Below are 26,383 nucleotides of genomic sequence, written 5' to 3'. Positions count from 1 at the left end.
AATGCAACAAATGGAACTTTCTACTATTTAATTTCAACAATGGCATTTTGGTAGGGAAAACCACCTGAAATCTAGGCCCAAATCTTGCAAAGATTTATGCATATGTGTGCACGTGAGTGATCCTATTACAGTCAATTGGACTGTTCACATGTGTAAAGTCAAACTTATGCATAAGTCTTTACAGGATGGGCCTCTGTTTAAATCAGGGGTTATCAGACTGGGGGTCATGACTCCTCAGAGGGTTGTGAGGTTATTACATAGGGGGTCATGAGCTGTCAGCCTCCACCCCAAACCCTGCTTCACCTCCAACACATATAATAGTGTTAAATATAAAAAAAGTGTTTTTAATTTATAAGGGGGGTTGCACACAGAGACTTGCTGTGTGAAAGTGGTCACCAGTACAAAAGTTTGAGAACCACTAGTGTAGATGATCACTAATGCCATAGGCCAGGGGTTGGCAACCTTTCAGAAGTGGTGTGCCGAGTCTTCATTTATTCACTCTAATTTAAAGTTTTGCTTGCCAGTAATACACTTTAACGTTTTTAGAAGGTCTCTTTCTATAAGTCTATAATATATAACTAAGCTACTGTTGTATGTAAAGTAAATAAGGTTTTTAAAATGTTTAAGAAGCTTCATTTAAAATTAAATTAAAATGCAGAGCCACCCGGCCAGGACCCGGGCAGTGTGAATGCCACTGAAAATCAGCTCGCATGCCGCCTTCAGCACGCATGCCATAGGTTGCCTACCCCTGCTTAGGCCTTTACCATGACATAAATGAGTGATGGCATTAATAACTTGTATATCAAAGGAAATTTTCTTTGAGAAGAAAAGTGCATTTGATAATGTTTCCATTCAATAATTTAAAGAGGGGTTGCAGATAATTTCCCCAATCCTCACTTTACAAAAAAGCGAGGATCTGAGCTAATAGTTGCCCAGTAAGGGCATTATTTAATTATACTGTATTTGTTTTCTGTGGGAGGTTTAAGAACACCAATGTTATAAGAGTGTGCCACACAAGAGTGTGAGTAAGAGACTGAATATACTTATCTATCAAGGGTGTAGCATCCAAAGGTTAACACACCTCTCATATGACAAGGGTCCATATCCACTGATTGCAATAGCTGCTTTTCCTCCCAGGAATCTCTAGGTCTGAGAAGAACCCCCACGGACCTTCCTAATGGAGATCAGTAAGGGGTTGGCAACATAATGCTTCCCATTAGCTGCTAGTTTGCAGCAGGTGGAGCTTCTCCAGAGCTTCTTACAGCTGGCTGGTGCAGGGGAAGTGGAGGAAACCCCCAAACCCTGCAGTCATGAGAGACCAGGCCAGGAATCAATGACAATTCCTTCCCTCACAGAGTAACTTAGCAGCAAGAAAGAGCAGCTGTTCCTGGAAGCTGGAAGATCTAGGCACTACCAATTCCCACAAATTATCCAGCTGCAACGAAAGCCAACAGGACTCTACCGACTCTATCCCTCACACTGAAGCTGGCATCGCCACCCTACCTTCTCCAGTCCAGTTTGCAGGGGAGTCCCCTTAATAATGCAATAGGTGGAGGGGAAACAGAATGGTGTCATGGGCTGTGTCTGCCCTTCCCATATTCTCTAGTCCCCTCTGGGCCTCCTTACCTCATCCCACTGAAGAGGTAGAAGTTGGACCAGGAAAGAGTGGCCTGTGCAGACAGAGCTCCCCTCTCCACAGCTCCCTCCCACATATGGTGTTTCAAAAGTCTTTCCCACTGCCTGGAGTAGAGGAAGGCTGCTTGAATGGGAGAAGGTGGGAGATCAGAGCCCTGGTGCCCTGTGACTGCAACTTTTCCTGCCCCCTATCTCAGAATGCCTGTGTTACAGAGGTGAGGGTGATGTTAGTGCTCAGTGCTGCTCCAAGACAGGCACATGATTGGTGAGGGAGGTGCTGTGTCCACGTGAGGGAGCCACAGAATAACCCTTCACAGATGCATTCATTAGTGGGACCTGGGCTTATCTCTGGTTTGAGGATGGGGGAATTCCTGGGGGACATAAAACTCAGGGACCCATCCCACCATCTGATCCCCCAAAAATGTTTTTTTAATGATTCTCCTATTGGACAGTTACTAACCCAACCTTCACTTTTTGGGGAAAGTGAGAGCTGGGGATGGAACGACACTTTTAAGTTTTATGGGTTTTGTTATGAAAATGTTTAGATGAAATTCTCTTTTGTGCTACATTTTAGGTTGGCAAACTGATCACAGAAGCTGCTGGAAAGAGTAATCTGAAGAGGGTTACATTGGAACTTGGAGGGAAAAGTCCTAATATCATATTTGCGGATGCAGATTGTTAGTAGTTCTATTTATCTTTTTTCCTGTTACAGCTACCTTCCTCTTTTGCTTCTTGGTCTTAGACAATGTATCCAAATCACTTTTGTTTTATTTCTTTTCTATGTGTACCACATTTTGCATTTGTCCAGTACCCGTGTGGGATCCTTCATTCTTTTCTAGTCATGCCTCAGGACCTTTAACTTAATTTTCACTTAAAAATTGGAAAAAAGGATCTTGATCTGACATTCATGGAAGGACAGAACTTCTGTCAGTGTGTCAGCCCTTAGTAATGTGTGATAGTATCAGCTTTGGTTACAAAACTAGCTTCTGTTGTGAGATATAAATCCATGAGATTCTGGACCAATGGCAAGAGTGCTGCTAACTCAGGCAGATGGATAGCTGAAAGTTGATCATTTTCAGCTACCACAAATGAATGCTCCTTTTGGCACTGTTGACCCAGCATCATGAGAAAATGTGGAATGAAAATTCTGTACCATGTACTCAAAGGTGCACTTGTCTAAGTGTATCATATTTAGATGTCTTTTGAATAGTAGCGTTGAATACATGTAAGCAGGTGATCATCTGTGCCTTAAAAGACCACCTAGTGGAAAGTTTTACAAATGAGGTGGCATGACAAAGGGAGGCAAGGCAGATTTTCCACATGTTCTGAGCATTCAAAACCAGTATATGTAGAGACGGTAAAGAAATGAGACTTGATTAAATATTCATTTCATTGCAGTGGACAATGCTGTGGAATCTGCACACATTGGTCTGTTCTACCATCAGGGTCAATGCTGCATAGCAGGCTCTAGGATTTTTGTGGAAGAGCCTATTTATGAAGAGTTTGTCCGCAGGAGCGTTGAGCGAGCTAAGAAAATTATCCTTGGTGATCCTCTGTCTTGTAATGCAAATCACGGTCCCCAGGTAAGTTATACTTCTCTAACTTTTTATGGTCCTGTAATGCTATGGCAAAGAGGCACTGGGATGAGGTGTACTCCCCACACTGGCCCTGAGAGGGTCTATTAGGCCCAATTAACCTATAGGCAGCACCTGGAGGAGCAGCCAGGGAGCAGGGAGTGATTAATCAGCTATGAGGCTCAACTGGATAGGAACAGGAGGGACCTGTATAAAGCCAGGTAGTTGGCAACAGAAGGAGGCTGTAGGGAAGTAGGCTGCAGTCACTCCTTCGGAAGAACAGAGGTGTGTTAGGACTATCGAGAATAGTCCACAGTTATTCCCTGGGAGGAGTGTTGGGAGTCTGGCAAACCCAAAGAGCGGGGAAGCCAGGAAGATAGAAGAAGGCTCAGAGGAAAAGCAGCAAGGAACAGGAGTGTAGACCTTGGCTGCTGTTTAGAGGGTCCCTGCGCTGGAACCCCGAGGAGAGAGTGAGCCCGGTTTCCCCTACCAGCCACTGGGGACATGACACAGGCCAGGCAGAGGACAGTGGACTGCCTGGGACAATTTGTTCTGGAAAGTCTTTGTTTCACCCTTTCACCCTGCCCCGGAAGGGGAAACACTCATAGTGACCTGGCTGGAGGGCTGGGTCACAAAGAGGAGACTGTGGTTCCTGGAGTGAGTGGGCCTCTGTGACAGGCACCACACTTTAAAATATATTCTATTATTAATTACTGTGATGGGTTGGATCACAGAAACCCCCTTGGGACTGCCAACCGATGTGCTGAGACTACCTCTAAGCCTATTTTCCCTCGCAGCTTGGTACTTCAGTGCTCTGCCTGGTTTGAGCCAGACATGCTAGCCTGCTACAAACCCAGACCCAGGTCTGAACGACGTCTCCCAAAAGCTGCAGGCTTAACTGAAAACAGCTTAAGAAGTGTTCCTGTCTCTAGCATTCAGATGCCCAGCTCCCAATGGGGTCCAAATCCCAAATAAATCTGTTTTACACTGTATAAAGCTTATACAGGGTAAACTCCTAAATTGTTCGCCCTCTATAACACTGATAGAGAGATATGAACAGTTCCCCCCCCCCACACCAGGTACACAAGTACATAGCCAATATTCATAACTTCAAATACAAAAATGATACATGCATACAAATAGGATGAATATATTCAGTAGATCATAACTTGCAGAGATATGTTACATGGCATATGTAGCATAAAACATATTCCAATGATGTCATATTTACATTCATAAGCATATTTCCATAAAGCGTTATGGGGTGCAACATCACAAATTAGAGTCCTGGAGAGGATTACATACCAGGAGACCGGCATTTTATGCCTTACTATCTTTAAGTAAAGGTTCTTGGGCAACATACTTCACCTCCTTGTCTCAGTTCCCTCTTCTATAGAATAGTGATAATACTATAATACCTACCCACCCCATAAAGTGCTTTGAGAAAACTCAGATGAAGGCCATTGTAGAAGTTCAAATTATTATTACCCATCTATACTAATCAGAGACCTCTAACAATAATATATTTAAGTATTACCACTGTATTATAAGTGAACAACTGTGCAGAAGTCAGTTACTGATATTTTCCCCACTCCTCCAAGGCTCTTGTGCTTCCAGTTCTGCTCCCCAAACTATTGCAAATTTTAAACACATTGTATCACAATTTGGTGGTGACCCATTTTGCTCTGCAGAACCTTAGCCTGTTACATAAATAACCAATTAAGCATATTTTAAAATATAACATTATGCAACTGATAAGGATTCTTTTTAGGTTACTTTATAGAGCTGTTAGATTGTTCCTTGTCTAAAGTCTGACTAAAATGGGAGCAGGCACTGTAGGGTATGTACTGTAAATATACTTTTTTTACTCACTGTGTACCTGCTCCTTATAGAATAAAAGTATCTTCTTAGAGATGATAAAACTAGAGCTGAGCAAAGAAAACTCCCCAAAATTAATGGTTATAAAATGTTCCTCTTCCTGGCAACTGTACTGACACTTGGAATAATCAAAGACATCACAAAAAATGGAAAAATACATCCAAAACCATCCTAGCTGGGGAGTTTGAAAGGTGTATCCTGTTAGTGAAGTAACAACCATATCCTGGGTTGAATAAACACCAAGGAATGTGGTGTTCATAACACTGAACTTCAGAGAATTAAGGTGTGTGTGTGTTTCTTAGTCTAGTGTGTGACTAATACTAAGCTAACATGAAGCCACCCTCATGTTATTGTTGCTGTACTGAGTTTAAAATTAAGTACTCCTGCTTGATATGAAAGAGGAAAACAAACCTACCACAATCAAAAGGACTGGTCAAACTGCTGAAAGGTACATTTCTGAAGAGGTTTAAAAGGAAAATAAAAAAACCTTTTCTTCCCACTCCCACCATGTCCCTTTCTTGCCCTCATTTTCATTCTCAGCTCACCAGCACCCCTTATCTTCCTCCCAGGCCAGCAGAACTTTTATCCCCAGAATCACTATACTATACTATTGCTTACACTGTTTTTCAAAACTGAATTGAAAAAGGGATGATGGACTGGATTCAGCTGGACATGGTGAACAACAGTTACACACATTCAGGACAGTAACTACAGTATTGTTTAGTAATTATTTCAAACCCTTCCCTTTTTTCTGTAAGTCCCTATTTTCGACCTCTTCTCAGTCCAAAAGGCAGCAGCAGTTTGTGATGCAGCCGCTTCTTTCACCTCACCAAGAGCTCCAATTGAAATATTGATATTTTTTGTACTGGAAAGTGAGTTAAAAGTGACGGGTGGGCCAGACCCTGGAGTTGAAAGAGTAGCTGTGCACTTTGGGGGAGGAGGTAGCTTAAAACTCTTACTTTTAGTTCTGCCCATTTCCCTTCTACTCTAGCTGCCTCTCTTCATCCTCTCATGCTGCTTTTATTTTTCTTGTTTCTCCTCCCCCATATCCATTAAATATAATGAGCATGGGATGTGTGTGTTTTGTTCTTTACATTATTGAGGTACCAGGACCAAGATTTTGCAAAGTGCGTGCTTAAAATTTGTAAGTCCATTTTTAGGTACCCTAAGAGGTCTAACTTTGAAAAGTTCAGAGCACCCAGCAGCTCCCATATAGGCCACTTATTTTGGTGTCTGAGGGACCCAGTTTGGAAAATCTTGGTTCCACTGGAGATTTGTGTGCAGATGTGATGTCATTAAAAGGACCCAATCAGAATGTAGACAATCGGTGTCTCCAGCTAAACTCTAACATGTAGGAGACACAGGTTCATTTTATTTTAGTTTTTTTAATTGACCTGCTAGAGAAATGTTCCCTCTTTAGCCCAATACCCAGGATTGGCAAGATTGCTATCTGAGATTCTATATGCAAAAGTCTAATCATTTCCAAGAGTGTTATCAAACAACCATGTAAGGCTAAGAATGAGAGCTTTATTCCATAGGGAAGCGAAGCTTCCCAGCTTCTCTGTGAAATCTGTCTCTTATACTGGAAGGGCCTGGTCATGACACTTTCATTTCTATTGTCAATGTTATGACACTTGATGTTATTTTGGGAGGTACTGCACAGTGGTACTCATGGGAGCACACTATATCATCATATATTCATTCATATGTACATGCACATTGACTCACACATTATCATCACTTATTATTATTTGGGTATTACAATAGGGCCCAGAGGCCTCTATTAGATTAAGGCTCCATTGTGCTGGGTGCTGTCCAAACAAATAGTATGAAACAGAGTCTTTCCTGAACAGCTTACAATCTAGTTTACATTATAACTGAAGTCCCCAAAGAGTTAATTTGGAAAGTGGACACAACTGCCAGCTATTTCAATTCAATATTTTCTATTCTTCATGATGTTGCACATATCAAAGATATTTTGCCTATGAGGATAACAGTAACCTTGTATATCTATTGGGTACAATAAGGCAGTTTCTTAAAAGTATAGTGGGTGGCCAAGGTAGGAAAACAGTTAGACTTCAATCCTCTTAAATATTTTCAAGCTTTTCTCATAGCTTTTATTGAACCATTGGGTAGGTTGGAACCTTACAAAATAGACTGAAATGACCCAGGGTTCTCCAAAGCCTTTTAAAAATACTGTTTTATGGGAATGAATGTGATAATACTAGAGCTGATTAAGCTGAAGTGTTTGGCCTCCCGCCTTGTCCTTCTGTTTGCTTAATCAACTCTCCGGTCCCCTTCTCTACTGTGTGGAAAAGGGATGAGGTGCAAAACATCCATGGTGAATTATGATATCAGACCACAAAGAATGAAAAAGAAGAAAAACTGCTTCCCAGATAAACTTTTCTGTGTATACTTTATTAGCCAAAGAGTTTACTTATTACTAAACTAAGTAAGCGTTTACTTAGAAACTCTACCAGTAAGGTTTCAAAACACAACCCTGATAACTGTAAACAATGGTTTTAGCAGTTGACAATTTTAAGAACTGGACAAATCATGTGAGTATTACAGTGAGATTTGGCTTGAAGTCAAATTCTGTAGCAAGAGTTTAGTTGTCACCTCAGCTCTCTAAAGTACTGTACATATCATCTTAAGCAAGAAGATAGAACTCCCTTCCCCCCCTCAGCAAAATGATATAATAATGGGCAAAACTGCGCAATAAGAATGCTGATAAATGCTGGGCAAAAGTAAACATAGTGTGCCTAACTGAAATTAATCAATGGGAGTTTTGCCACTAACTTCATTGGGACCAGGATTTCACTTTGAGTGTTGTGCTGTCCAGAGTAAGGACCCTATCTACACTAATGGATAGGGGTAACCATACTCATGGGAGTAGTCTTTCATTGTCTTCATGACTGGGTGTTTGTAGGGCTGAACCCCAAAAACACGCAGAAAAAAAATCACAAAGAAAATGGACAAGATAGGAAGGTTCTCAACCTATAAGAAACAGGTTGTGTTGTTGGTTTTATATTTTGAAACATATACAGAGTTACTTGTCCATTCCTTTCTGTAGGGAAATTTTGTACAATAGAGTGTTTATTTTGCTGCCACAATAATAACTTTCTAACATGGTCCAACTCTATTTTCTGTTATCAACTTTGCCATTTTGTTGGGAATGGCTTGTCTCAGTTGCATTCCCATTGTAAATGCCTGTTCCTTCCACATCTTGCTCGGATGGACCTGCCAAGTTGATATATGCTTGGCGTTGCTTGCATTTGTTTTTGGTGTAACACGATAAACAAACTGCCATTCAAGCTCAATGCCAACAGTTATTCTGTATTCCAGCAACTTCCAGTCATAGAACAAAATTAAATAGTACTGAATTCAAATTCTGCTGTGTTTTCTCCCTCTACTAGTGTTAGTAGAAGAGTGTGACCAATCCAGCAGTTCTTGGGAAGGCTTGCCGGTATACTTGATCCCAAACAATCTCACTGACGTCAGTAGGTGCTAGATCGGGCCCTATATTAGGATTGCAGGATCAGTCTCAGTGATGCCAACTTGCATGGGCCAATAGTAATCCCACAGATTTCAGAGTACAGACAGAAGTCTGCAATTAATGTATTTTATAAAGGAGAATCTTTATTTTTTATGCAATTAGAATATCAGCTCGTTTAGAACATTTAACCCTTTGTACTGTGCTTATATTTCTAATTACTGATATACCGGTATATGTTCTGGATACATTTCTAAGAATGCTGAATTTGTTCATCATGTTAAGTACTCCACACATATACCAGTGGGAAAAGCCTGTAAAGTTTTGAGAAGTTAAAGACGAAAAAATTTATGGGGCATGCCAGCTGTTTCATTTCAACATGTAAGGTTTAATGAAGCTACAGCATTGTTAAGGAGCGATTAATGGGTTGGGAAGGGATTGCTATCAGTACATGCTACTTTTATCCCTCCTGCAATATATTTTCATTTAGATTAATGAGGAGCAGTTTCATAAAATCCTCGACCTAATTGAGAGTGGGAAAAAAGAAGGAGCCAAACTGGAATGTGGAGGACGTCCATGGGGAGACAAAGGTTACTTCATCCAGCCCACGGTTTTCTCTAATGTTACAGATGATATGCGCATCGCCAAAGAAGAGGTAAATAAATTCATGACAGTCTGTACTTTCACACGCAGTTCTCTGCTTAAATGTCTGTACAAAATATCCATTTAAAAGGTCAATTTAGTAGATAAAATTTTTCACAATAAATCTTTCATTTTAGGTTGGTTCCATTTAGTATCTCTTTCTTAGTTACTTACATTCGCTTAGTCAACTCAATGAAATGTGCTGGAAAAGGAGAATAATCTGCCTGGCTAAAAAAGGTTCCAGTTAGAGTCTATATGAGACAACAGGTACAGTGGTTGGAATTGTTAGTTACATCACCCTATACTGCCAGAGCTAAGGTAACACATAACAGAGAAAACAAATCTTTCAGGGACAGCTTGTGAACCCTTTGATGAGAAGCTATTTGCTGCAGTAGTCCCATTGACTTCAGTGGAACTATTCTGTTGAGTAGCTGCACCCCCATGGGTTCACAATTTGGCTGTCAACAGATTAACTTAAAGAGAATAAAAAAGCCCTGGTGCCTCTAGAATGAATGCTGAGGGGCCAGGCGCAACAGGAGAGTGGTTTAAAATAACCTCTCAGTCAAATAGATTTGAAAGCTGTTTTGGAACGTTTGTTTGTTTGTTGTCTAGAAGTCAGGTGGGAAATCTCACAGAAATATACTTCCTCACCAGATTTACTGGTTTCCGTTAGAACATCACTCCCACAAGAATAGCCTCTCTGTTATCTGCACTGATCTAGACGAAACCAGGATGGGCAGAGACAATTTAAAAATGTTCAAGTTTAATTTACAATTTTGAACCTCAGAGGTTGACTTTCAATTTTAATTGGGAGGCGGGGGGGAGGGGATGTTCAGGTGGCTGCTTCTTTTATCCAAACCAATTCATATACCCTTACTTGCAAAATTAGGACTAGATGCTGCTGCTAGTAAAGTCATGCACAAATCTCCCATTCATTTCAGTGGGAGCAAGACTGAGCCTATGTAGTACTAGTCTCCTATCCCTAGTTACAGAAGTACTAACTAGTGCAGCATTGCAATTTCTGGCTGAGAATACAGAGCTGAATTAATTGCCCAATAACAGAAGAAGAGCTGAGTCTAATGGAATATTTTCCTGTATAATAGTTAACACCCAGAAGGAGAGTAGAATTAGTTATTTTAGTTGGCTTCCTTGTTTAGTTGTGCAGGCACTTGTGGAGATAAAATGCTAATAAAAGGTTTATGAGAGGAAAAGCTGAATGTCTTTTTCAATTTTAAAAATGGAGTTGACAAAAAAATAAGTAATTTAAGAGTTCACTGGAACACTGAACAGATCTGGTAACATTCTGTAACTTCATGTTAGATGATCTTCTGTTTCTCTTTAATTATTTTCATGTTTACAATCATCTTACTTTAATTAATTGTAGACTCCATATTATTCTAACTTCACTTGCACTTAGGATAGTACTGAACATTTAGTTATCATGCCCTAAAGTCTATTTTCTTGATTTGACTAATAACATAGGAATAAGACTCATCTGACAGAAATAAATACTTTTGAAATAAATTATTTCAAACAGTAAACCATGCTGAAGTTTTCACAGATTTTAACTTTTTTTTTTCCGGATGTGAAATAGATTTTTGGGCCAGTGCAGCAAATCATGAAGTTTAAAACTGTAGATGAAGTGATCAAGAGGGCAAACAATACTCAGTATGGATTAGCAGCAGCAGTTTTTACCAAAGACCTTGATAAAGCATTGACATTTGCAACTGCTCTTCAGGCTGGAACAGTATGGTATGTAACAATGATTTAATTATCCCTCATTGATAATATTTATAAAGTAGCCTATGCTGAAATAGTAGGCCATTTCAACAACACTTTATTGCGTGACTTACTATATATGTTTTTCTTCTAAACCTTTCTGAACTCTAGGGAGGCAGATTCCATCCCCTTGCCCTCCAATACCTCATTTGTTATTATGTAGTATTTCTCATGAATCTGCCCGTTAGAAAGTCCAGGTGACTTGATGGACTCTTCATACACAATACTGTGGTAGCACAATATGAACTTAACCGAGAGTCCTGTGGCACCTTTAAGACTAATAGATGTATTGGAGCATAAGCTTTCATGGGTGAATACCCACTTCATCAGATGCATGTCAAACTCAGTTCATAAAACTCAGTTTCCCACGTTACCTTAAAAAGCCCATTCTCTTAAAATGCTTCAGACATCAACCTTGGTGGAGTGGCACCCTGGGGATGAGCTGAATGGAGAGAAAGACTCAAATAATTAATGCAGTTCTCCCCATTGAGAGTTGCCCTGGTGCACCAGTAAAGTGGCACATGGTAGTGAAAGGGGTAGACAGATTTTTCAAGGACCCAAAGCTTGGCCTTATTTTGTGTTAGATCTTAAACACCACACAATTAGCACCAGTCCCCTGTCCACTAAGATTTGTATTCTTTTGTGAATAATGTATGGTTACTGGTAAACCAAACAAATGCACCTTCTTACAAAAGTAATTTTAGGGTTTTGATTCAAGAGTAAGTATTTTTCTTTAGGTTATTTAAAATTGTATAAACCCTTTAGCGAGAGAGACAGTGTGGCACATCCCAGTAGTCAATAACCAAAAACATTTAAAGAGACTAATTTAAATAAAAATATTTTCTTGTCTCAAATAAATGTTGTTCTCCATGGAAATCTCTGTTTTCTTCCTAATCCTCACTTGCCAATGTTGAAGTCAGTGGGACCTGGCAGTGAAAGAGAAGGGAATTAGAAGATGTAGAAATGAAGAATCCCTCAGTTGAAAATTCTGGAGGACTGAGTCAATTAATCAATTGAACCAGTAGAAGGCTCCCTCTGCCCACACTATTAATTCTGCTAGTTTCCAGCCCTATTAACAATATTTGCCATAGGTAATTACACTTCTACTGAGGTTTCTTGTCCTCAACAGCAAATAATATAGTGTAGTGGAACTGTCATGCAGAATCCAACAGAATATCCTGAGTGAATAGTGAAATGACCCTAGATTTTGTTTCTGAGAACAAACCTGAAAGACACTGACTGTTCCTTGGGCTCTGAAAAATGGTGCCAGAACTTCACAGATTTTCAATAGGGGGAAGATTTGTTATAGTTGTCAGTTACAAATACAAAATCATCATTATCCCTTGAAGACCCTAAATTTGTAGTACAAATCCAATATCTACTACTGCAAATGCAAGTATTACTGTTTCACTGAATTATGAACGACATACCTGGTAAGTATATTTAAGATCTTCAGCTGGTGGAAATCACCATAGCTCTACTGAAACCAAAGGCACTATACTGATGTTCACCAGCTGAGAATCTGGCCCATGATGTGTAAAGTCATCTTTCTTTTTCAGGGTTAACTGCTATGGTGCAGCATCTGCTCAGTGTCCTTTTGGAGGATTTAAAATGTCAGGAAATGGACGAGAACTGTAAGTAATGCTTCAGATCTGTAAACTAGGGTTTAGCTGCATGACATTCCCAGGAATTCTAAAACTCAACTTTGGGGGACCACTTTTACCATTTCTCACTAGAACGCTTTACCTAGTGTCTCTAGTGTCATATATTTCAGCTAAAGTTCAGAGCTTTCCTGTTATTACATATAGCATCAGGCAAATCATTTCATAAATGTCAGTAATTAAATTATTGACACTGTAGCCAGTGTCTCAAAGCATGAGCACTTGTGGTGAGGTATAAGGGCTCACATGTACATGCAAAATTGGTATTTGTGGGTGCAGTTTTCCATTTAGCGTGCACACAGGAATATTTTCATGCAGTTACCTGAATGCTCCTGTATAATTTGTGGATTCCACTTTGGGTGCTCAGTTTTTGAAAATTCAACCCATCCTGCATATTATAACTAGTGAGGCACAAATTTCAAAAGTTTTGGAGGTTCATTTTAGTTTAGATGAACGTTTCCAGGTTTGCAGGTTTATGGCAACATTTTTAAATTGCTTCCCAGTTCCACTTTACTCAAAAGTATCCACAGAAATAGCCTTTCACAGTCTTCCAGTCCTTCTACCTCTGGTTTTGACCCAAACCACAAAGTGGAAAGGTGCATACAAATGAAAAGCGAACCGACTCTTTTGAATCTCTGAAGTTTGGTTCATATTCCTTTTGGATCACTTGTTGGTTTATCTGAGCCAGCTCACTCATTCCCACTTGTAATATTAGCAAATGTGATGAGTCATGTAATGAGTAATATCATGAAACACCTGACATCATGTAAGCCTGTGGCATTAAATAGCATTATGCCTTCTGATTTTCAGAACATACATTGAGAGCAGCCATTTGCAAGTTTCTAAAGAACACCAATATATCACAGCAGCAATGTTCCATCTACATTAATTTGTTAACTGAAGGGTAAAGCCAAAACAATAAATATTTTCCCTTTTATTAAGTCTCATGATAGATACTTGCATCGAAAAACAGAATTAATTTGATAATAACATATGTACAGGTGTACTGTATCTGAGTTAATGCTCTCTCGTTCTAGAGATAACGAGAAGGATTTTTCAAAAGCGCTCAGTATTGGCCTCAATCTGCTCCTTTTGGCAAAACTCCCAGTAATGTTGAAGGGAACAGCTAGGCACTTTTGAAAATCCCACCCAAAGTGAACAAATGATGATTTAAGCTATTGCTATCAAAGACTGTTTTAAATTTGGTATGTGTCAAATACCTGAGGCAGCCATTTCTGAACCACTGTCTTTAGAAACCACTCTTTTTTCCCCCTTCCAGAAATCAGGAGATACATACAGTTATTAGAGAATGATTTCACCACTGGAAATTGTACAAAAATAATGTAAACACTGGTATTCTCTATAATAAGGGTTTTTAAGGAAGTTGAGCATCTAATTCCCATTAGTGCCTTTGAAAATCTCCTCCCTCATGTTGTGTAGGAGTGCATCATCAAAGTTAATGGAGTGACATAAAAGGACAATGAGGAGGCAACATTTCCATTGGCTTGGGTGTCTAACGTGGGAATCTGAGTCATAAGTAAACCAAACATGAGCGAGAGAGAGAGAGAGAATGAGAATTTATGGAGAAAAGTCATATGGAAAAGAATAAAATTTTATGTTATATTTAGACTCATAGACTTTAGGGTCAGAAAGGACCATTATGATCATCTGGTCTGACCCCCTGCATGCTGCAGGCCACAAAACCGTCCCTACCCTTCCCTTGATTCTGCTGATGAAGTCCCCAATCCTGTGTTTTAGTGACTTCAATTGGCAGAGAACCCTCATGCTAGCGATCCCTGCCCCATGCTGCGGAGGAAGGCGAAAAACCTCCAGGGCCTCAGCCAATCTACCCCGGAGGAAAATTCCTTCCCGACCCCAAATATGGCGATCAGCAAGACCCCGAGCATGTAGGCAAGAGTCACCAGCCTGACCCTTGTTAGCCATTATACTATTTACCTTCCATAACTCTGTATTCCTCAGCTAATATGTTTTACCATTAAACCATTCCCTCCATAAACTTATCTAACTTAATCTTAAAACCAGACAGGTCCCTTGCCCCCACCGTTTCCCTCGGAAGGTCGTTCCAATAAACCTTCATCTAATTTCAAGCCTAAACTTCCCCACGGCCAGTTTATATCCATTTCTATACACAACATTTGGCAAAAACATTTTCAATGTGTGATAAATAACACAGTGAACAAGAAAGTAAATGTGCCAGGCTATATCTAGAACTAAAGCTAAAAGAAAACTTAGAAGGTAACCATTACAGTGAAGGTTATACAATTTTGCGGTTACAAAGTAAATAAATGAATGCTATGAATGTCCAAGTTGCCTTGTGAAAGTAATCTCAGTAAAGGATTTCTCAGTGTAGGGTCCTGATGGTTGATAAATCTCAGCTTTTCTCATATGAATACTTAATAGTATGGTTATAGGAGCCAAGATATAATTAGATTCTAGCAAGGTCTAGCTTAATATGCTATAAAACAATCAATTATGTCTAGACAGTATGGCATAAAATGTATAACATCTAGGTAACTTGAAATTAAAGCATACAGGTCCATCCTGATTTCACAATGTGAAATTTAAAGGGCCATCATGACAGGTTAAGGGTCAGTCTGATTTAACTTTGTTTCCTGACTTCTGTTGGTTTATGTCAAAGCCTGAACAATATTTAAACATAATGTTGTATACAATTTCTTCGCTAACTAAAAGTTCCCATAATGGTTTAATTATGTGTTTCATTCACCTGAGAATAAGAATCTTAGGAAAATTCAGACAGCTGAGGAAGCCCTGCAAGGGGACTCTGTAAGCATGCAGGTGTATGTTGTGACAAGTTCCTGATTTGGGGCTCAGAAATGCAGTTTAAAGATGTGCTAAATTGCTTCAGTAACATTGTTTCATACCAAAATGGAAGTCCTTTGACACATTTTTCCTGGGAAGCAATTGCTTTTGTGTTGAAAATAGCATCCAGCAGTAGCCTAGCTATACTGAAAACTTCCAAGGTGACCAAGAAAATGTGGCCAGTTGCACAGTACTATAACAGATCCATTCTGAGACATCACTAATATGATCAGCATTGCAGCGAGTGCTATTGTTGTTTCTCGTTTATCTAGGGGAGAATATGGCATTCATGAATATACAGAAGTTAAGACTGTCACAATCAAAATTCCACAGAAGAATTCATAATGTTGCTTCAGGGCGGAATTTAGCATCTTCAAAATGCTAAGCAAATCTGCAAAGGTTAATTGTGTTGTGAAAATTTTTACATCCCAAATTATTCATTAACTTGCAAATAAGGAATTTGCTTACGTTAACATGATTGAGATTAATGTAGAAACTTTACATGTAATTAACTGAGAAAGGAACATTTTAATGCCTGGAACATAGCGAACAAATTTTGAAATTCTTATTGAGAAAGAACTATTTTTTTCAATGGGAGATATCTGTAGTGCTATGAAAATGTCTTTTTTTCCAATACATACAGCTTGTGCAGTTTGATTTAATGTGCTATTCTAAATATTAGATGGCAAGCTGGCTTTACATTTCAGGACCTTTGCAAAAGCACTTACAAATTACTATCAAATCGATATTCTTCTCTGTCTCTTTGGAAAATCATAGATTTGCTCTGGATACATATCTAAGAATGCTGAATTTGTTTATCATGTTAAGTACTCCACACATGTAATCTGGATGTAAACCTTATTAAAATCTACCTTCAAATCTAATATTGTTTCTTTTACTGACATTTAAAATGGCAGTAGTGTTCACTGAGCACTGTACAGTACACTTTGGATGCTACAGAATAGGCAGTACTCTCAACTAAATGTGCTTAAGTCATTAGAAATATATTAAGTTGGCTCTAGGAAAGCCTAATTCTTTGACAATGTTACTTATAGAAGAAAACTGTAACAAATACATAGGTATACAGAGACCAGGATAATCTGAGTCCAGCATTTAGGGTATGTCTACACTTAAAAGTGGAGGTGCAAATTGCAACTTGAGGTGACATACTCAAACTAGCTCTAATTGAGCTGCCATGCTAAAGAGAGAGTGTAGCCATGCAGTGGGAGGGGCTAGCTGCCCCCAAATAAGGACTTCAGTCATGAACATGGTATAAACCCCTAGAAAGACAGACAAGAAGTAGAAGCAGGGTTCCTTTGGGGTGGTACACCTGCATTATCTCTCTCAGTCCTGTTTCTCTTCTCCACTTTGTGTACACACACACACCCCTCAATGTTTTTCTCCAACTGTTCTCTTTAACCTCATCTCTCCATTATTTCCCCTCCTCTTCTTCCTGATCCCTCTTGTTGTTCATCTCCTTCTCTCAGCCTCTCTTGCCCCTATTTTTACTCTCACACAATAGGGCTCCTCGTACTATGTGGTGGAAGCACAGTGTGTTGATATTATCATACAGCACCTCTGCCCACACCCTCCCACTGCAGGCTGCCTGCAGCAACCCCAGCAGGCACTAGCTAGACCTGGAGTTGCACTGTGCGGCACAGAGAGTGCTGCAACAGCACAGACCCACTATCAGATATGCTTAGTGGTCCTAGACCCTGCTGAAGTCAAGACCCAGGGCAGTTGCACTGGCTCTCCCTCCCCATTGACAGCCCTACAACTATAGTCTGTCCATTAGCCAGGATATGGTACATTAGTAAACAGAAAATATGTACAATACAGAGGCTGTTGCACTGTACAGAATGGAAGAGGATTTTATTTATTAGGGGTGTATCTACATTGGAGTGTAAGCCCAGGGCCTGAGCTCAAACTCAAGCCTAACTCCCCTTTTGTCTATACACAAATCATGCTAACCCAGGGCTCAGACCAGGATTCTAATGAGGTGGATGGTCTGAGCTTGAATCAAGCCAAGACCCTGGGTTTGAGCCCTATTGCTTTGCACTGTAGACTCAGCCCTACTGGACTCTTGCTCTGGAAGTCTGCCAAAAGTATCCCACAGGTCAATTTTCTTTGTCCTTTACACAGTCAAGTTTGGTGTACTGTCAAGTTTTCCCACACTGCACCACAAACAAAGGGCTAGAGCAGCCATATTTTGGGAAGGCGCTAGGACATCTGAGATATGGGTGGTTGGACTCGGGCCTGCATAATGCAATGTAGATTCTGGAACCCCAGGTTGGGACCCAGGGTTCACCAGTTCCTAACCTGGGGTTACAGATGAGTGTAGACACTGAAGCCCTGGGTTATAGAACCCAGAGTCTGCTAACTTGACTTCTACTAACCTTGGGCTTACGTTGCAGTGTAGACATAGCTTATGATTGGAACTTCACATCTGGCTCCTTCTCCAGATACTAACAAACTCCCCTGGACTTTGGGGAAGATAAGATCAGGATCCAGTCTTGGTGGCCAGACCTATCTCTACACAGGATTCTATATTATCCTTTTCTGGAAGATGATACCCACAAAATCAACTCATTCATGCTCCAGAACAGTCTCATCACCACCCACATTTGGAGAATAAGCAGGATCCACATTCCAGCTCCCATCAGCAGAAGACTAAGGGGCTGTAGAAGAAATTGAGCAGAGAGAAAAGTAGAGGGGGAATCAACAGTGATAGAAATGCACGGTGATAGTGGTTGAGGGAGATTGTACTGAGGGGGAAAGAGCAAGAGAGAAAACACTGATGGTAAAATAGAGGCCAAATCAGAAAAGAAAACCTTCTTGAAAGAAAGAAGGAAGGAGGGGTTCAGGAGGGGGAAAATGAAGCAAAACATTTAAAGATGAAAAAATTGTAGAAAAAATAGTCAGCGGAAACATGGATACTAAAAAGAATTAAAGATTTGGCAAGATACAAGGCAAAGTGGAGTCTAGAGTTAGGATGTTATAAAGCTATGATTGTTGGCTCCTACTGAAGTCAGTGGCAAAAGGCCCACTGGAGCAAAGTTAAGCCAGCAGTGACCACCTTTCTGAAATTTCACCCTAGAAAGAGAAAAAGAAAAGAAGGCATAGAAACAGAGGGCTTTTGGAGAGGCTGAAATCTGTCCTGAGATATATGCATATATCTCTCATGCCTTCAGTTTTTAAAAATTGTTAGAGCTTTATGCAGTATTTTGAATCTGGTTTTGTGGTTTGGCAGTTTCTAACACAAAAGAAATCTGAACATGTTTCCAATTTTGCAGATGAAGAGTGCCCTCTTTCAATGACTAAATATCATTTGAAAATTGGACATACAAAGCTAGCTGGCATCTCACACTGGCTTTACGCTCCTGTCTTTGCAAACATCTTGGGTCAGATGAGTGTGTGTGTTTATGTAAAGGCAAACTCTGTCCTTCAGCCAAAGAGGAATACACAATATTTTCCAGTGGAGGCATGTCTAACACTGGGTTAATCTGATACCATGCTGAAGTTGTTCTCAAGGACTGCTAATGTAAAGAGATTAAATAAGGCTAAAAGACTAAACATGTTTGTGTTTGTCCAAAGTATTTGAGATATGTCTGAATGAGGCAAACCAAGGTACTGTAGCCCAGGTAACATAAGAAGGTCAATCAGGTCTAATTGTCTGACAAACACATTCAACTCAGGAGAGTTTCAGAATATATGGAAGCTCTTATCCATAAAGGTCCAAATCCTGCCCCAATATGCAGTTTGAGTAACTCAGCTGGGTACTGGAGGAGTCCTCTCCAGAGTACAGACAGGAGCAGAGCCACTTTGTGGCACTACTACAACTTCCCTAGCCCTTGTACTTGCACTCTCCACAGCAGGGAGAGGGGTTTAAACTGGAGGATATTCAGAGCAGTAGATCCTGCAGCAACAACCCACGCTGCCTCTAAAGAGCTCCTAACTTCAGTCACACTAGAAGCCCTGGTCAAGGCTTCACTCTGTGAGCACATAAGGGGCACATCCCCTGAGTTGACTCCTGGTATTCTGTCCCTCCCCACCCATGCAGCAGAACTGCAGTGGTTACAACCTGTCTAAGGCTGTCCTCAGGAGCTCGGGGGAGGTGGACGGGGAATTGGGGGCTACATGTGAACATTTCATTGAAAGTGCTATGCCAGGGATAGGCAACCTATGGCACACGTGCCAAAGGCAGCACGCGAGCTGATTTTCAGTGGCACTCACACTGCCTGGGTCCTGGCCACCGGTCCAGGGAGCTCTGCATTTTAATTTAATTTTAAATGAAGCTTCTTAAACATTTTAAAAACCTTATTTATTTTACATACAACAATAGTTTAGTTATATATTCTAGACTTATAGAAAGAGAGCTTCTAAAAACGTTAAAATGTATTTCCAGCACGCGAAACCTTAAATTAGGGTGAATAAACGAAGACTCGGCACGCCACTTCTGAAAGGCTGCCGACCCCTGTGCTATGCTCTAAGGGTCTCCTTAACTATGCCACGACGTTATGGACTCCATCCATCCACAGGCACAACCTTTGTCAATGGCATGTTCAAATAGGTATAATGGCTTGTACTTACTTAGTTTGTGCATGCATAAATGAGGTCTTATGCTTATAAGTATTGCAGATGCAATTAAAGAGACCCTTTCTTTCTGGCCCTCATTCACTACTGTGTTATTCCTGGTTTTTGCCAGTGCAAGTCTGCTGAAGTCAATGGTATACAACAGGAGAAGGGCAATGGCTGATCAGGCCCTCTCACTGGCATCTGTTATTTAGCAGGTTTGTAAAGTTGTGTCCACCATTTTAGAGTAAGGTTCACAGGAGAGGTGGTCTAGCTGCCTTTTTTCAAAGCTAAAAACTGATTGCTCCTGAGGCACCTGCCAAATTTATTTTATATATTAGATTTAAATAATGAAAAGACACCGATTCAACTGTCACAGAACAGCTCGTCTCTCTGAGTAGACCTGGCATAGCTCTTGTGTGTCAGAGTTGGTAACCCAGTTGAGCTAATTAAAGGGGGAAGGGCTACACCTGGGGCTATAAAGACCTGTCAGAGAGCAGGAAAGGAGGAGTAAATGAGACAGGCTGTGCTTGAGGAGTAGAAACCACAGAGATGTGGAGTTAACACCTGTGGTGGGTGCCTGGTGCTAGGAGCTTAGGGAAGTAGCAGAGCTGGCTGCTACTGGGAAGCTGTAAGACTCAAAGCAGGATCACCAGAGACCCTGGGTGGGACAGCTGTGAACACTTCAGACAGTTGGTGAGTTAAGGGAATGTTTTTATTTGCTTATGTTTGTACAATAAACATTGTTAAAGGAGACTGGGCATGGCAGTGTATGCTTGGGCTGACAAGAAGCCCTGCCATGTTACACCATTAGTAATGCAATAAAATTGCAGCAACATTCAAGTAATCATTTGAACAGGAATGTAGCCAGCCAGCTACCTTCAAAGCTCCTTTCCACCCCTCTTTCATTATAGAAGCATACCCTCAGCCCTCTCAAATAGCTGTCTTTTGTAGTATGCCTGGAACATCACCAAGTTCTGACTATTTCAGACCAAGTGGGAGAGAGACTCCCTGCAGCCCTGCCAGAGAACACCTTGCCAGCTGCCCCCTCTTTTTTTTTTAATAATGAGGAGGATCTAGCTTGGCTGCTGCTGACCACAGCTGTGGCAGTATGTCATGGCAAGAGAAGCAGGCCAAATAAATGTAGCTCTTAGAATCCCCTGGTTACCGAGCACCCAAGCTGTTGGAGGTTCAGATCCTAAGATAAGGCAAGATGGAAAAAAACCACTCAAGACACTGAGGGTGCAGGGGTTACTGGTGTGGCTAAAAAGATAATTCCATGACAAAGCAGGGTTTATGGAGAGATTTGAAGCACAAGAACTTGGCAGCCAAAAAGGGGACGGAAGGGGGTAACTGATCCAGGTGTAGGGGACTGCATAAAAGCCATGTGGGAGAAAAAGAAGGCGAGAGAAATTGCAGGAATGTAAGAAGCAAGACCAGCAAATGAGAACAGAGCTAAGGATTAGGGTGAGATTATATCGGGTTTTCAAGGGGAGGATGAGGAGCTTGAATTTAATGCTGTAAAAGATGAATCCACAAAATTTGCTTCTCAGCAGTCCCTAGTATCCATTCCAGGAGAGGTTCCTCCTGAAAAATCCACCTGTTAGACCTGCATGATTGTTGCAATGTCCCCTCTTTTCATTCAAGGCATGTACCAGTTCTGCTGGCTTGAAGGCTGCTAATACCCATTTACTAAAACCTGACATTTAAATCATTCCTTTTAAGGAAAAGCCCACTTTAAAATAACTGTCAGAGTGAAAGCAGGCTCTCTGAAAATTGGGAATGATAGTTCTCTGGGAACTTAGTGGGAGGCCCTAAAGAACGTTCTCAGAGGCTGAATTATAGCCTTTGCCTGGCAGAGAAAGAAACAGGGGCTTGACGAATAAACTGCTCTGGAAACAAAAAATTAAAGAGCTGGAAGCCCAACATAAACTGATTCAGTCAAAGTGTTACACAGTCTTGTAGGAAAGACATAAATCACTTGGTGTATGAAATATTGGACAGGCGTACAGGTCCAATAAACAGACCTGGGAATAGAATGGGTTGACTGTTGATATTCCAGCTAATGAAACAGTCCTCAAAGGGCAGTGACAAAGATGATTCACCCACAGTATAATAAACTGACCTAGAAAGCAGAAGAGACCACAGCTGCTTTTGCACATTATTACCAGAGCTCATACAGTGAACAGGGAGAGTTAGGGGATGTGCTAGCCAAAATACAACAGGGGTTTTTAGGGGTAGAGGGCAGAACACAGCTAAAGTAGCAAAAACTTTCCAAAGAGAAAGCTTTGGAAACAGGCAGGCTAGAGGAGACATGAGCAAGGGGTTTGTTGGTATGGAGTTGACTTCAGTGAGACTTACCTACCAGAAATGGGTTTCAATGTGTTGCGGGCTCTCTTTCATGTTTCATCAGAAACAAACATTACTCATAGACAGGACAGACAAACAGCCACCATTATGATAGGACTGAAGAAGAGTAAATATTTGAATTTATGTACCTCCTGATGCACCAGCCTTTGTTCAATATAGGCTATTATTATTATTATGACTAAATAATAACTAACTCCTTGACAGTTATGACTGAACACTTGATGCACCTTGATCAAAAGAGGAGTCCAGCCACTCAGAATAATCTGGTGATTTTAGATAAGCATTACATGTTTTGAAACAAACCATTGAAACTGGGCAACTTCCTTGATGACTCCCTAATTGATAAGAACTCACCTTGCCAAATGATATCGGATGTCAGGGCCTTGCAAGTTGGCATCCCACTTGAGACTATATCAGTGATGTTCTCAGTTCAATTTGTTTTTTGGAACAGAGATGTCACAAACAGCATGCAGGCTGACTTCTCTTTCACAGACCTCAGCCCAAATGCCAATTTCCAGTTCCAAGAGAGCAACTCAGACCCCAAATTGACAGAGAGATTAAGGCAGGGAGCAAATTCTCTTGCTGCTTGCCACAACGCCCCTAAAAAAAAAATCCAACATTACAGCATTTTTTCAAAGACTGAAGAGTGCTCATGCATTAAGCAAAAGAACGTGTAAGATGATGTGTAAATTTTCCCAGCAGTGCTTGCTTTAAAACTGGCAGAGAGACACAACTGCAGTTCTAACACAGACATGCTAGAACTGGCTGCTGTTTGCTGCATCTCTATCTCTCCCAGCTTGTCACAGGGTGACTGGCCCATTTAAGGAGCAGGGCCCACTGCAAAGGTGACTTATTAGCTGCCTCTCAGCTGGCTTTAAGTGAAAGCACCAGGGCCTGTGAAGGTAAAGGTCTTAGCTGACACCCTAGGTGGGCATCTGGACCCAACATCAGTGAGATGGAGGATGGGGAGCAGGACATTGGATCCATTAATATGAGGCTCTCTTTCAGGCTCTTTGAGAGAGTATAACTGGTAATGTTCCTTGCTCCAATTATTCCTCACAGTGGCCATAAAATGCTACCAGAAAAAGGGGGGGAAGGGCTCATTCTGCATCCCTTCCCATTTCTTTTTCATTCCTTTTTCTCAGTGTTTGCCCAGTCCTGCAAAAAGATCTGCACATTCAGACCCAGATCCCATTCAGTCCCCTTGGCTCCAGTGAGACCCTGTGTGGGAAGTGGGGGTCCATTCAAGAGGATCTCTTTGCAGGATCAAACCCATAGCTTGCAAGCTCTCTGGGGCAAGGATCTATCGATTGTCGTATGTGTCTACAAAGCTGTGTCTCACTCTGAGGAGCTATATAATTGATCAATAATAAATCATTAGTTATAATAAAGCAGCTGATGCTGGAAATCTAAATTTGTATTAAGACCTGTTACATCGCAATCCTGCTGTGAGGTCCATGCAGGTGGATCCATTCCTTGCACTTGCCCAGAGATCCAGTGTAGTTAATGAGGCTGAGTATGAGGGAGGGGGGTCTATGTTCACAGCTCATTGCAAGATTGAGGTCTAGTGGTGAAACCAATACCTCTCTATCATTTATTTTTAGCACCTGAGGCCTCAACCACGATCAGGAACCCATTATGTGAAGGACTTTACAAAGAAGTAGTAAGAGACAGTCTGTGGCCTGAAGAGTTTACAGTCTAAATTGATAAGAGAGGCAAAAAATGAGATTGTGGGGGAACAGAAGCACAGAGAGGTGAAATGACTTGCCCAAGGTCACCTGAAGAAGAGCTCTGTGTAGCTTGAAAGCTTGTCTCTTTCACCAACAGAAGATGGTCCAATAAAATATATTACCTCACCCATCTTGTCTCTCTTATATCCTGGGACCAACATGGCTACAATAACAATGCAAATGTAATCCCTTTAGGTCAGTTCCAAAAACTTTGAATCTAATATAAATATTCAGTTAATCAAATATCAGTCCACAATTGCAAAAAAAAAAAAAAAATCAAGATTAATGATGCACTTAAAAATAGCCCTGACCTCTGTTCATGTCCTAGGATTGCACTCATTATTTGAAGATCATCCTGCACTCAGGCTTCTCCAAATTGTATAAAAGCAAATAATGTACCTATAGTAGAGCTGGTCAAAAATCAGAATTTCTGATATTCTGACATTTATTTTCATCTCAAATTGGGATTCAATTTGAAATATTGACATTTTCATTTAATGGAAAGTTTTGAATCAAGATTTTTTGGAAAATCAATTTTTTATTTTAACGTTTTCAATCAAAATGAAACATTTAGACATTTCTGAATTAAAACATTTTCTTCTGGCTTGGTTCCAGCTTGGGGGCTCCCTGACTGGACTACATCTCCCATGATGCACAATAGCCATTTGACTTCAATGAAGCACCATGGAATTTCTACCAGAGGAGAGACTGCAGTGCGTCATGGAAGATGTAGTCCAGACAGGGCACTGCCCATGTCGGAGAACGGGAGCATGAGTCTCTCAAACTAAAACTCCCGTGAGGCACTACAGCAGCTCAGACACAGATTAATGCTGAACTGAATTAATTCGTTTCAATATGAAATTTTCCTGCAGAAAATTTTGACTTTTCAGAAACTGCGTTTTCCACTGAAAAAAATTAGATGCAGAATTCTTAACCAGCACTAACCTAAAGCTTTTAGAAACAATTAACTAGGATAAATAATTGGATTATTCTTCCCTTATTTTCAATCAGGAAAAGTGGAGTGGTGAAAACAAATTATTTAATAGGGGTTTTATTTGTTTATCAAAATTTGCCTCTCTTGATCCACAAAGAAATCTTATCAATTGATAAACATCCCCAGATTCTTATGGGGCATGTGAGGAAGAGGAGGATTAAATATAGACTACTCCTGACAGAAAATGGGCTTGAGATCTAGCTTTTCTTAGCTCTGTTAAGTGCCATTAGACAGCATAGCTAAAATACCTGTTTGATTGGATTTCTAGTTCAGATGAATGGGCATGAAAATTTATTGAGCTAGTGACCTTTTCTCACTTGTACTTAGGTTCAGGTCCATTTATTGATTTCCCCCCCCCCAAAGATAAATGCACAAGCCCAATTTAATATCTCAGTTAATAGCACTAAGTCATCTGGCATCAAGAGGGAAAATTATTAATAACCCTCTATTATCCAACATAGTAATGATTTTTGTCATTCCTGACATCACTCCAGGGTTCTCATGTGACCTCAGAGTCAGAATGGAAAGAAAATACATTACTTTTTCTAGACTGGTACTTTCAAGATGTGTATGTAAGATCTCACAAAGTGATTTAACAATTTAATATATAGAGGAGAGACTTCAACCAAAATTTTCATCTGCAACATTGCTCATTCGTAGACACAATGGGAAGTGAAATGAACAAATATTTTGAATCCACATGGGGGAAATCAGAAATTTGAGCAGGTCCAAAGGACAAGTTGCATAGATAGATGGAACATAGTTGGATGGGACTGAGTAAACAAAGCTTTGAGCCAAATTCTTCTCATTTGCACTAGTGTAAATTGGGGTGTCTCTGTTAAACATAGGAGACAAGAACAAAGGGATATAAACTGGCCATCAACAAGTTAGGCTGACATTAGAGAAAGGTTTTTAACCATCATAGGAATGAAGGTCTGAAACAACCTTCCAAGGGGAGAAGTGGGGGCAAAAACCTAACTAGCTTCAAGACTGCGCTTGATAAGTTTATGGAGGGGATGGTATGATGAAACTTCCTACAATGGCATGTAGCTGATCTACAACTGCAAGCAGCAAATATCTCTGATGGTGGGTGATGGAACACTAGATGGGAAGGGCTCTGAGTTACTACAGAGTATTCTTTCCCAGGTGTCTGGCTGGTGGGTCTTGCCCACATGCTCAGGGTCGACTGATTGCCATATATAAGGTCAGGAAGG

The 26,383-nt window shown here is 40.6% G+C and overlaps 1 protein-coding gene across 1 annotated transcript in view; it reads left to right on the top strand.

Annotated features, from left to right (window-relative positions):
• The window catches only part of ALDH1A1 (aldehyde dehydrogenase 1 family member A1), a 46,141-nt gene extending 29,754 nt beyond the window's left edge, over window positions 1-16,387 (top strand). The window contains exons 8-13 of the mRNA XM_024105420.3: window positions 2,210-2,312; window positions 3,034-3,218; window positions 9,071-9,235; window positions 10,817-10,974; window positions 12,561-12,635; window positions 15,776-16,387. Coding sequence (XP_023961188.1) covers window positions 2,210-2,312; window positions 3,034-3,218; window positions 9,071-9,235; window positions 10,817-10,974; window positions 12,561-12,635; window positions 15,776-15,848 — 759 coding nt within the window. The 3' untranslated portion in view covers window positions 15,849-16,387. The remainder of the gene's footprint in view (window positions 1-2,209; window positions 2,313-3,033; window positions 3,219-9,070; window positions 9,236-10,816; window positions 10,975-12,560; window positions 12,636-15,775) is intronic.
• Window positions 16,388-26,383: the final 9,996 nt, after the last annotated feature.

This window comes from Chrysemys picta, chromosome 6 (genome assembly GCF_011386835.1).
Source record: "Chrysemys picta bellii isolate R12L10 chromosome 6, ASM1138683v2, whole genome shotgun sequence".
NCBI classification, from domain to species: domain Eukaryota; kingdom Metazoa; phylum Chordata; order Testudines; family Emydidae; genus Chrysemys; species Chrysemys picta.
This window is presented reverse-complemented; position numbering and strand designations above follow the sequence as displayed.